The sequence below is a fragment of the Bombina bombina genome, chromosome 5 (assembly GCF_027579735.1).
Source record: "Bombina bombina isolate aBomBom1 chromosome 5, aBomBom1.pri, whole genome shotgun sequence".
In the NCBI taxonomy this organism is placed as follows: domain Eukaryota; kingdom Metazoa; phylum Chordata; class Amphibia; order Anura; family Bombinatoridae; genus Bombina; species Bombina bombina.
Window position 1 is genome coordinate 421,498,718 of NC_069503.1, and position 13,577 is coordinate 421,512,294.

Below are 13,577 nucleotides of genomic sequence, written 5' to 3' on the forward strand. Positions count from 1 at the left end.
CAGGCTTTGCCTTTCTGGCTGGCTTGGATTTATTCCAGATTGGAGATGGTTTCCAAACTGAAACTGCTCCTGAGGATGAAGGATCAGGTTTTTGTTCTTTGTTGAAACGAAAGGAACGAAAACGATTATTAGCTCTGTTTTTACCCTTAGATTTTTTATCCTGTGGTAAAAAAGTTCCTTTCCCACCAGTAACAGTTGAAATAATAGAATCCAACTGAGAACCAAATAATTTGTTACCCTGGAAAGAAATGGAAAGTAGAGTTGATTTAGAAGCCATATCAGCATTCCAAGTCTTAAGCCATAAAGCTCTTCTAGCTAAAATAGCTAGAGACATAAACCTGACATCAACCCTGATAATATCAAAGATGGCATCACAGATAAAATTATTAGCATGCTGAAGAAGAATAATAATATCATGAGAATCATGATGTGTTACTTGTTGCGCTAAGGTTTCCAACCAAAAAGTTGAAGCTGCAGCAACATCAGCCAAAGATATAGCAGGTCTAAGAAGATTACCTGAACACAGATAAGCTTTTCTTAGAAAGGATTAAATTTTCCTATCTAAAGGATCCTTAAACGAAGTACCATCTGACGTAGGAATAGTAGTACGCTTAGCAAGGGTAGAAATAGCCCCATCAACTTTAGGGATTTTGTCCCAAAATTCTAATCTGTCAGACGGCACAGGATATAATTGCTTAAAACGTTTAGAAGGAGTAAATGAATTACCCAATTTATCCCATTCTTTGGAAATTACTGCAGAAATAGCATTAGGAACAGGAAAAAACTTCTGGAATAACCACAGGAGATTTAAATACCTTATCCAAACGTTTAGAATTAGTATCAAGAGGACCAGAATCCTCTATTTCTAAAGCAATTAGAACTTCTTTAAGTAAAGAACGAATAATTTCCATTTTAAATAAATATGAAGATTTATCAGCATCAACCTCTGAGACAGAATCCTCTGAACCAGAAGAGTCATCAGAATCAGAATGATGATGTTCATTTAAAAATTCATCTGTAGGGAGAGAAGTTTTAAAAGATTTTTTACGTTTACTAGAAGGAGAAATAACAGACATAGCCTTCTTTATGGATTCAGAAACAAAATCTCTTATGTCATCAGGAACATTCTGCACCTTAGATGTTGAAGGAACTGCAACAGGCAATGGTACTTTACTAAAGGAAATATTATCTGCATTAACAAGTTTGTCATGACAATCAATACAAACAACAGCTGGAGGAATAGCTACCAAAAGTTTACAGCAGATACACTTAGCTTTGGTAGATCCAGCACTAGACAGCGATTTTCCGGTAGTATCTTCTGACTCGGATGCAACGTGAGACATCTTGCAATATGTAAGAGAAAAAACAACAACATATAAAGCAAAATTGATCAAATACCTTAAATGACAGTTTCAGGAATGGGAAAAAATGCCAAAGAACAAGCTTCTAGCAACCAGAAGCAATGAAAAATGAGACTTAAATAATGTGGAGACAAAAGAGACGCCCATATTTTTTAGCGCCAAATAAGACGCCCACATTATTTGGCGCCTAAATGCTTTTTGGCGCCAAAAAGACGCCACATCCGGAACGCCAACATTTTTGGCGCAAAATAACGTCAAAAAATGACGCAACTTCCGGCGACACGTATGACGCCGGAAACGGAAAAGAATTTTTGCGCCAAAAAAGTCTGCGCCAAGAATGACGCAATAAAATGAAGCATTTTCAGCCCCCGCGAGCTTAACAGCCCACAGGGAAAAAAGTCAAATTTTTGAAGGTAAGAAAAAATGATTAAATCAAATGCATTATCCCAAATATGAAACGGACTGTCTGAAAAATAAGGAAAGTTGAACATTCTGAGTCAAGGCAAATAAATGTTTGAATACATATATTTAGAACTTTATAAACAAAGTGCCCAACCATAGCTTAGAGTGTCACAGAAAATAAGATTTACTTACCCCAGGACACTCATCTACATGTTTGTAGAAAGCCAAACCAGTACTGAAACGAGAATCAGCAGAGGTAATGGTATATATAAGAGTATATCGTCGATCTGAAAAGGGAGGTAAGAGATGAATCTCTACGACCGATAACAGAGAACCTATGAAATAGACCCCTTAGAAGGAGATCACTGCATTCAAATAGGCAATACTCTCCTCACATCCCTCTGACATTCACTGCACGCTGAGAGGAAAACCGGGCTCCAACTTGCTGCGGAGCGCATATCAACGTAGAATCTAGCACAAACTTACTTCACCACCTCCATCGGAGGCAAAGTTTGTAAAAACTGAATTGTGGGTGTGGTGAGGGGTGTATTTATAGGCATTTTGAGGTTTGGGAAACTTTGCCCCTCCTGGTAGGAATGTATATCCCATACGTCACTAGCTCATGGACTCTTGCTAATTACATGAAAGAAATATTAATACCATAGTTTTTTACTTCTAGTCCTTGTTATAGTGCCTCCTTCCTCACCTTGTATATTGTATAGTCATCTATGTTCTTATGGAAATATCAGTATGTATTTACATATAACAATTTATGCAAGCATATATCCACAAAATTCAAACTAGACCTATGCATAGGGCAGCAATACATATTACATATATTCATAAAGTGGAAAATATAATTCTAATAAAAAATAGTATTTGCTTATATGTAAAAAAAAAAAAAAAAACATGTATTATAAATAAATGCATCTTTGTTTTTTTCTTTAGAGGAGATCACAGGTAAGGAGGCATTAAATGTAATTTTTTTAGTGTAAGGTCGGGTTACCATAACAATTAATTTTCAAGAAATCCGACGTCGGATGGAAGCATTAACACAATGTTAACTTTCACCTACACGAAAAGAGCGACCGCACGCAAAGCGCAAAATATTTAAATGGAAAACAGGTATTAAAATGGAACTGTAAATTATTTTTAGCTACTGGCAACTTCGGTATCTTACGGCTCCATTATTAAGGGCTCAATGGAAACAAGCTCTTAGTCTATTATTCATCATTGCTATATTTTGATTAGATAGGATTATATTTTGCTTAGATGGGATATAGACATATGGGCTGCAACTGATATAAGTAGCACATTTTTGTTATACTCTATAGCTAACTAGTGCGAATATCTGATGACCACATGGTTTGATTTACTATTTAGTACTCCAGTTTAGCTAGCCAACTGATAATGGTGATATGCTTGTATACATTCTGTGCTTTTATTTGGTTTTTATATGCTTTAACAGCGATTTCTTGGGTATGTTACTTTATAGTTCACTTATATTTGCTAATATAGTTATAGATTAGCTTTCAATATTTATTTTATGTTTGTCATGTTAGATGGTCCATAAGTCGCCTATATTTTTACTCAAACCTCCTATTGACTTTGTTTTGATTCCTGTGCAAAAGGTCCAAAAGTGGCCTCATTTTACTTTTTGGAGAAAGAAAAATGAGGGTTCCTAAAACTTTTTATGTTACCCATTGAAATGTGTACTGACAGGATATACTGTAAAACATTGTTCTTTCTGTAACATTGATTTAATATTGCAAGGATCTTGCTCGTTTTATTATTCATTTGTTGAATTGTAACATCTGTATCATCTTGGATTCAACCCTCAATTAAAAAAAAATATTCACAAATCAAGTTTTCACAGATATATTTTGGTTGAACGTACATTTTTGGATAAACTGGCCTGCTTTTACAGTATCCCTTATACAACAATTGATACTTATGCTAGAACCACATTTTTTTTCCAAGAAAATGAAAGTCAATATTAACACTCAGTCTTCTTTTATAAGAGAGTTGGCACTCAATATATTTACTAACCATTTCCATGTATCTAAGGGATAACATTAGTAAATATGGTTCAGTGGAGAGAAAAAAAATCTTGCAGTCATTCACTTTTATCTAGATAGATCCAAAGGAGCAAGTATTGCAAAATCATTGTGTAGGACTCCAACATATTTATGGGGGATGATCATAATTTTGAGACATATAAAATACATGCTTTTAAATACTAAAGGAAAACAAAAAACTTAATTGCGTTTGTATCTTCTCTAGGTTTTCTTTAAAAGCTATTTGGTATATTAAAAATGTAAAACTAGGATCAACGCTTGCAGATTCTAATCCTCAAAAATGTCTATAAGCTATATTGGTAAAAATCGTGTAATTTAGAAGATACACTTTTGAAAGCAAATGCTTCCTGTCTCCTGTAAACTCTCTGTATAAACATAATGAATGTATTATGAGATGGTGGAACAGCCAAATATAATTCAAGGTAAAGGAAAACATAATTTCCCCAAAGTTTTAAACATAGCATGTGGGCACATGAACATTTAAAAAATTGATTTCTGAGATAGTTGCAGGATTAGAAACAACTGACTTTTTATGGTCTATTTTATTTTTCCAATTTTCTAATATCCAAAATAAATATAAAAAAATGTTTAGTTAAAAAAAAAAAACACAAGCAAAATGAAAAAAACAAACATAAATATAAAGAATAGGTTTAAATCTATGCAGAGAATAAATATGACTTTATTTACTGAGTGTTAGGGACATGGCTCGTTTAGAACCACCAAATACGTTAGAAATGCATCCACTAAGAGTCATGTGTTCTTATATATGCAAATCTGGAGTCGAGTAATTTTATGCCTTACAACAAAATGAATATCCGACATGTACAAAAAAGGTTATTTAGTGCTTGATGTTATCTGGTAATAGATCCTGCCCCTACCTTGTATAATTTTGTTTGTAAGCAAAGCAGCATAATTTAATGTTTATTAGCCCCAAATCAATTTCAGAATGTAAATTATTTCTGAATTGGCTTCAAAGCTGCCATTTTTTTTTAAACTTGCCCTTATGTTTCCTATCAGAAAAAGATTTGAAGGGAACGATAATTTATGAACTTACGGAATTTATACTTCTACATATATATATATCATACATCTTGATGATTAGTTATTTAACCAATCCTAGGTGCAGTTACCATACAGTGTCAAAGAAACTTGAGAGCATTTAAAAATTAGATGAAATTGGTGCCGTTGAAGGAGGAGTTCTGTATGGTTGGTAATTCCTCTTGACTGGGGAAACACATTTCAAAACATCAGGTGTCTTCACTTTAAAAAGAGAAAAAAGTGTTGTTTTTAGCTCTGTAGTTCCACAATTACTGAGGAAGGAAAAGGCAATTTTATGTAACTCCAATACACTGGAGATAATTGCCTTGTATCTTCAAGATGCTTCACTTTCTGTAGGGGATGTAGGTGAGGTGGGGGATACAATATCTGGTTTTCGTGAAATTCTTTCTAGTTCAGCTTGCACATCTGTTAGCACAGGTTTTTGGCCTTTAAAAAAATAAATAAAAAAATAAATGGAAGTTAATAGATATTTAAAAAAAAAATTAAAATGTTACTATGCATTCTAAGAAAATTCATCATACCATTTACAAAAAATCTGCATACAAAGCAAATGTTTTTAAAGCATTTAAAACTAATTTTGTTAGCTAAAATTTGCATTGTTGTGAAGTCCAGGGCATACTTCTTGAAAGTAAAATATTAAGCAATTAATGTGCAGCTTGTAAGAGGATCACAGTTCAGTAAAACAGCAACTTTTCAGATTTAAAAATCACAGAAAGAGAGGCAAAATAAACAAAGAGCATTGTAAAGTTATTTTTTGATATGAATAATTATTTTTTTGTTTTTATGGAAGATTGAAATGTAATGTTTATAATGATTCATATTTTAATTGCTTAAAGTTATTTCCCCTTTGAAAAAAACAGAATTTATGCTTACCTGATAAATTACTTTCTCTTACGGTGTATCCAGTCCACGGATTCATCCTTACTTGTGGGATATTCTCATTCCCTACAGGAAGTGGCAAAGAGAGCACACAGCAGAGCTGTCCATATAGCTCCCCCTCAGGCTCCGCCCCCCCAGTCATTCGATCGACGGTTAGGAGAAAAAGGAGAAACCATAGGGTGCAGTGGTGACTGTAGTTTTACAAAAATAAATTTGAACCTGACTTAATTGCCAGGGCGGGCCGTGGACTGGATACACCGTAAGAGAAAGTAATTTATCAGGTAAGCATAAATTCTGTTTTCTCTTACATGGTGTATCCAGTCCACGGATTCATCCTTACTTGTGGGATACCAATACCAAAGCTTTAGGACACGGATGAAGGGAGGGAACAAGTCAGGTAACCTAAACGGAAGGCACCACTGCTTGCAAAACCTCTCTCCCAAAAATAGCCTCCGAAGAAGCAAAAGTATCGAATTTGTAAAATTTGGCAAAAGTATGCAGTGAAGACCAAGTCGCTGCCTTACAAATCTGTTCAACAGAAGCCTCATTCTTGAAAGCCCATGTGGAAGCCACAGCTCTGGTGGAATGAACGGTAATTCGTTCAGGAGGCTGCTGTCCAGCAGTCTCATATGCTAATCGGATGATGCTTTTCAGCTAGAAGGAAAGAGAGGTAGTAGTCACTTTTTTACCTCTCCTCTTACTAGAATAGACAACAAACAAGGATGATGTTTGTCTGAAATCTTTAGTTGCTTTTAAATAGAATTTTAAAGCACGAACCACATCAAGATTGTGTAACAGTCGTTCCTTCTTAGAAACTGGATTAGGGCACAGAGAAGGAACAATGATTTCCTTGTTAATATTCATATTAGAAACCACTTTTGGAAGGAAACCAGATTTGGTACGCAAAACAACCTTATCTGCATGGAACACCAGATAGGGTGAATTACACGGCAAAGCAGACAATTCAGAAACTCTTCAAGCAGAAGAAATAGCTACCAAAAACAAAACTTTCCAAGATAATAACTTAATATCTATGGAATGTAAAGGTTCAAACGGAACCCCTTGAAGAACTGAAAGAACTAAATTTAGACTCCATGGAGGAGCCACAGGTTTATAGACAGGCTTGATTCTAACTAGAGCCTGTGCAAACGCCTGAACGTCTGGTACTGCTGCCAGACGCTTGTGTAACAGGATAGACAGAGCAGATATCTGTCCCTTTAAGGAACTAGCTGACAATCCCTTCTCCAATCCTTCTTGGAGAAAAGACAATATCCTTGGAATCCTAATCTTACTCCACGAGTAACCCTTGGATTCACACCAACAAAGATATTTCCGCCATATCTTATGGTAAATTTTCCTGGTGACAGGCTTTCTGGCCTGGATCAGAGTATCTATAACTGATTCAGAGAACCCACGCTTAGCTAGAATTAAGCGTTTAATCTCCAAGCAGTCAGTTGCAGAGAAACTAGATTTGGATGCTTGAATGGACCCTGTATTAGAAGATCCTGCCTCAATGGCAGCTTCCATGGTGGAACCGATGACATGTCCACTAGGTCTGCTTACCAGACCTACTAGCCGAGGGAGAAGAGGAAACGGTGGAAAGACATAAGATAGACTGAAGGACCAAGGCGCTACTAGAGCATCTATCAATGCCGCCTTGGGGTCCCTGGACCTGGATCCGTAAAGGGGAAGTTTGGTGTTCTGACGGGACGCCATCAGATCCAATTCTGGAATGCCCCATAGCTGGGTCAGCTGAGCAAAAACCTCCGGGTGGAGTTCCCACTCCCCCGGGTGAAAAGTCTGACGACTCAGAAAATCCGCCTCCCAGTTGTCTACTCCTGGGATGTGAATTGCAGAAAGGTGGCAGGAGTGATCCTCCGCCCATTTGATGATCTTGGTTACTTCCTTCATCACTAGGGAACTCTTTGTTCCTCCCCGATGATTGATGTACGCTACAGTCGTGATGTTGTCCGACTGAAATCTGATGAATTTGGCCTCCGCTAGTTGAGGCCATGCCTGGAGCGTGTTGAATATCGCTCTCAGTTCCAAAATGTTTATCGGGAGAAGTAAATCTTCCCGAGACCATAGGCCCTGAGCTTTCAGGGAGTCCCAGACTGCACCCCAGCCTAACAGACTAGTATCGGTCGTGACAATGATCCACTCCGGTCTGCGGAAGCACATTCCCTGAGACAGGTGATCCTGAGACAACCACCAGAGAAGAGAGTCTCTGGTTTTCTGGTCCATTAGTATTTGAGGAGACAAATCTGCATAATCCCCATTCCACTGTTTGAGCATGCACAGTTGCAGTGGTCTGAGATGAATTCGGGCAAAAGGGACAACGTCCATTGCCGCAACCATTAATCCGATTACCTCCATGTACTGAGCTACAGAAGGCCGAGGAATGAAATGAAGAACTCGGCAAGTAGTTAAAAGCTTTGACTTCCTGACCTCTGTCTAAAATATTTTCATTTCTACCGAGTCTATTAGTGTTCCCAGGAAGGGAACCCGTGTGAGCGGGGACAGAGAACTTTTTTCTACATTCACCTTCCACCTGTGAGACCTTAGAAAGGCCAGAACAATGTCCGTATGAGCCTTGGCTCTGTGAAAAGACGACGCCTGTATTAAGATGTCGTCCAGATAAGGTGCTACTGCAATGCCCCGCGGTCTTAGTACCGCTAGAAGGGACCATAGCACCTTTGTGAAAATTCTGGGAGCGGTGGCCAACCCGAAAGGAAGGGCCACGAACTGGTAATGCGTGTCCAGAAAGGCGAACCTTAGGAACTGATGATGATCTTTGTGGATAGGAATATGTAGGTACGCATCCTTTAGATCCACAGTAAGATTGTCCGAATGGTTTCCATTTTGAATGATGGAACTCTGAGGAATTTGTTTAGAATTTTTAGATCCAGGATTGGCCTGAAAGTTCCTTCCTTTTTGGGAACTACAAACAGGTTTGAGTAAAAGCCCAGTCCTTGTTCTGGAATTGGAAATGGGTGTATCACTCCCATCTTTAGAAGATCTTCTACACAGCGTAAGAACGCCTGTTTCTTTGTCTGGTCTGAAGACAAACGAGAAATGTGGAACCTTCCCCTTGGAGGAGAGTCCTTGAATTCTAGAAGATACCCCTGAGCAACAATTTCTAATGCCCAGGGATCTGGAACATCTCTTGCCCAAGCCTGAGCAAAGAGAGAAAGTCTGCCCCCTACTAGATCCGGTCCCGGATCGGGGGCTACCCCTTCATGCTGTCTTGGTAGCAGCCGCAGGCTTCTTGGCCTGTTTACCCTTGTTCCAGCCCTGCAAAGGCTTCCAGGTTGCTTTGGGCTGGGAAGCGTTACCCTCTTGCTTTGCGGTTGCAGAGGTTGAAGCAGCTCCGCTCCTGAAGATGCGAAAGGAGCGAAAATTAGCCTTGTTTTTGACCTTAAACGGTCTATCTTGTGGAAGGGCATGGCCCTTTCCCCCAGTGATATTCGAAATAATTTCTTTCAACTCTGGGCCGAATAGGGTCTTTCCCTTGAAAGGAATATTTAGTAATTTTGTTTTGGACGACACGTCAGCTGACCACGATTTGAGCCAAAGCGCTCTTCGCGCCATAGTGGCAAAAACAGAATTTTTCGCCGCTAACTTAGCTAATTGTAAAGCAGCATCTGTGATAAAAGAATTAGCCAGCTTTAGAGCATGAATTCTATCCATGACTTCGTCATATGAAGTCTCCCTCTGGAGCGACTCCTCCAGCGCCTCAAACCAAAAAGCCGCTGCAGTAGTTACAGGAATAATGCAGGCAATCGGTTGAAGAAGGAAACCTTGTTGAACAAATATTTTCTTTAGTAAACCTAATTTTTTATCCATAGGATCTTTGAAAGCACAGCTGTCTTCTATTGGTATGGTTGTGTGCTTGGCTAGTGTTGAAACTGCTCCCTCTACCTTAGGGACCGTCTGCCACGCGTCCCGCCTGGGGTCAGTTATGGGGAACATTTTCTTAAAGATAGGGGGGGGGGGGGGAACAAAAAGGTACACCTGGTCTTTCCCACTCCCTAGTCACAATATCCGCCACCCTCTTCGGGATCGGAAACGCATCAGTGTATACAGGGACTTCTAGAAACTTGTCCATTTTACACAATTTTTCTGGGACCACCATGGAGTCACAATCATCCAGCGTAGCTAAAACCTCCTTAAGCAGTCAGCAGAGGTGTTCCAGCTTAAATTTAAAACGCTAAGGAATCTGATTCTGCCCGCTGAGAAACCTTTCCTGTGTCAGAAATTTCTCCCTCGGACAGTACATCCCTCACTGCCACTTCAGAGTGTTGTGAGGGTACAACAGATAAATCATCCAAAACTTCTGATTGCTCATCCTCTGTTCTTAAAACTGAGCTATCGCGCTTTTTAGGAAAAACTGGCAGTTTGGATAGAAATGCCGCAAGGGAATTATCCATGACTGCTGCTAATTGTTGTAATGTAATAGAGGCCAATGCGCCAGAGGTACTAGGCATCGCTTGCGCGGGCGTAACTGGTGTCGACACATGGGGAGAGGAAGGAGGACTATCCTCATTACCTTTCGTTAAAGAATCATCTTGGGCTACATTTTTAAGTGTCACTGCATGGTCTTTAAAATGTTTAGATACCTTAGCACACTTTAAACACAAATGTAAAGGGGGTACCGCCATGGCTATTAAACACATAGAACAATGTCTATCTGTAGGCTCAGACATGTTAAACAGACTTAGACAGCACTCAAATACAGTAAAATACAATTTTTGAAAAAACGTTACTGTGCCTTTAAATAATAAAAAGCGCACACTTTTTTTTACTAAATCTCCAAAAATCATCCAATCTTTATGAAATGTTCACCATATGATCCTAATGCTTTGAAATGATTGCACAGTAAATTTCAAGTCAATTAACCCCTTACTGCCCAAACCGGAGCAAATTAAAACATAATTTATGCTTACCTGATAAATTTATTTCTCTTGTAGTGTATCCAGTCCACGGATCATCCATTACTTGTGGGATATTCTCCTTCCCAACAGGAAGTTGCAAGAGGATCACCCACAGCAGAGCTGCTATATAGCTCCTCCCCTCACTGCCATATCCAGTCATTCGACCGAAACAAGACGAGAAAGGAGAAACCATAGGGTGCAGTGGTGATTGTAGTTTAATTAAAATTTAGACCTGCCTTAAAAAGGACAGGGCGGGCCGTGGACTGGATACACTACAAGAGAAATAAATTTATCAGGTAAACATAAATTATGTTTTCTCTTGTTAAGTGTATCCAGTCCACGGATCATCCATTACTTGTGGGATACCAATACCAAAGATAAAGTACACGGATGATGGGAGGGACAAGGCAGGAACTTAAACGGAAGGAACCACTGCCTGTAGAACCTTTCTCCCAAAAACAGCCTCCGAAGAAGCAAAAGTGTCAAATTTGTAAAATTTTGAAAAGGTGTGAAGCGAAGACCAAGTCGCAGCCTTGCAAATCTGTTCAACAGAGGCCTCATTTTTAAAGGCCCAGGTGGAAGCCACAGCTCTAGTAGAATGAGCTGTAATCCTTTCAGGGGGCTGCTGTCCAGCAGTCTCATAGGCTAAGCGTATTATGCTCCGAAGCCAAAAGGAGAGAGAGGTTGCCGAAGCTTTTTGACCTCTCCTCTGTCCAGAGTGAACGACAAACAGGGCAGATGTTTGACGAAAATCTTTAGTAGCCTGTAAGTAAAACTTCAAGGCACGGACTACGTCCAGATTATGCAAAAGACGTTCCTTCTTTGAAAAAGGATTAGGACACAATGATGGAACAACAATCTCTTGATTGATATTACTGTTAGAAACCACCTTAGGTAAAAACCCAGGTTTGGTACGCAGAACTACCTTGTCTGAATGAAAAATCAGATAAGGAGAATCACAATGTAAGGCAGATAACTCAGAGACTCTTCGAGCCGAGGAAATAGCCATCAAAAACAGAACTTTCCAAGATAAAAGTTTAATATCAATGGAATGAAGGGGTTCAAACGGAACTCCCTGAAGAACTTTAAGAACCAAGTTTAAGCTCCACGGGGGAGCAACAGTTTTAAACACAGGCTTAATCCTAACCAAAGCCTGACAAAATTCCTGGACGTCTGGAAATTCTGCCAGACGCTTGTGCAAAAGAATAGACAGAGCAGAGAGCTGTCCTTTTAAAGAACTAGCTGATAAGCCTTTGTCCAAACCCTCTTGGAGAAAGGACAATATCCTAGGAATCCTAACCTTACTCCATGAGTAACTCTTGGATTCACACCAATAAAGATATTTACGCCATATCTTATGGTAGATTTTCCTGGTGACAAGCTTCCGAGCCTGTATTAAGGTATCAATGACTGACTCGGAGAAGCCACGCCTTGATAGAATCAAGCGTTCAATCTCCATGCAGTCAAGTCTCAGAGAAATTAGATTTGGATGATTGAAAGGACCTTGTATTAGAAGGTCCTGCCTCAGAGGCAGAGCCCATGGTGAAAGAGATGACATGTCCACTAGGTCTGCATACCAGGTCCTGCGTGGCCACGCAGGCGCTATCAGAATCACCGATGCTCTCTCCTGTTTGATTTTGGCAATCAGTCGAGGGAGCAGAGGAAACGGTGGAAACACATAGGCCAGGTTGAAGAACCAAGGAGCTGCTAGAGCATCTATCAGCGTTGCTCCCGGGTCCCTGGACCTGGATCCGTAACAAGGAAGCTTGGCGTTCTGGCGAGAAGCCATGAGATCCAGTTCTGGTTTGCCCCAATGATGGACCAGTTGAGCAAACACCTCCGGATGGAGTTCCCACTCCCCCGGATGAAAAGTCTGACGACTTAGAAAATCCGCCTCCCAGTTCTCTACGCCTGGGATGTGGATCGCTGACAGGTGGCAAGAGTGAGACTCTGCCCAGCGAATTATCTTTGAGACTTCTAACATCACTAGGGAACTCCTGGTTCCCCCTTGATGGTTGATGTAAGCCACAGTCGTGATGTTGTCCGACTGAAATCTGATGAACCTCAGTGTTGCTAACTGAGGCCAAGCTAGGCTAGAAGGCCAAGCATTGAATATTGCTCTTAACTCCAGAATATTTATTGGGAGGAGTTTCTCCTCCTGAGTCCACGATCCCTGAGCCTTCAGGGAGTTCCAGACTGCTGTTACAATCGTCCAATCTGGCCTGCAAAAGGTCATACCCTTGGACAGATGGACCAGAGAAAGCCACCAGAGAAGAGAATCTCTGGTCTCTTGATCCAGATTTAGTAGAGGGGACAAATCTGAGTAATCCCCATTCCACTGACTTAGCATGCATAATTGCAGCGGTCTGAGATGCAGGCGCGCAAATGGCACTATGTGCATTGCCGCTACCATTAAGCCGATTACTTCCATGCACTGAGCCACTGACGGGCGTGGAATGGAATGAAGGACACGGCAAGCATTTAGAAGTTTTGATAACCTGGACTCCGTCAGGTAAATTTTCATCTCTACAGAATCTATAAGAGTCCCTAGGAAGGAAACTCTTGTGAGTGGTGATAGAGAACTCTTTTCCACGTTCACTTTACACCCATGCGACCTCAGAAATGCCAGAACTATCTCTGTATGAGACTTGGCAATTTGAAAGCTTGACGCCTGTATCAGGATGTCATCTAGATACGGAGCTACCGCTATGCCTCGCAGTCTTAGAACCGCCAGAAGTGAGCCCAGAACCTTTGTAAAAATTCTTGGGGCAGTGGCCAACCCGAAGGGAAGAGCTACAAATTGGTAATGCCTGTCTAGAAAGGCAAACCTTAGGAACCGATGATGATCTTTGTGAATCGGTATG

General features: G+C 40.1%; 1 protein-coding gene across 1 annotated transcript in view; it reads right to left on the reverse strand.

Moving 5' to 3' along the window:
* Positions 1-3,518: 3,518 nt before the first annotated feature.
* The window catches only part of DYNC1LI1 (dynein cytoplasmic 1 light intermediate chain 1), a 93,103-nt gene continuing 83,044 nt past the window's right edge, over positions 3,519-13,577 (reverse strand). Inside the window, exon 13 of the mRNA XM_053714258.1 lies at positions 3,519-5,326. Within this exon, the coding sequence (XP_053570233.1) occupies positions 5,214-5,326 (113 nt within the window). The 3' untranslated portion in view covers positions 3,519-5,213. The remainder of the gene's footprint in view (positions 5,327-13,577) is intronic.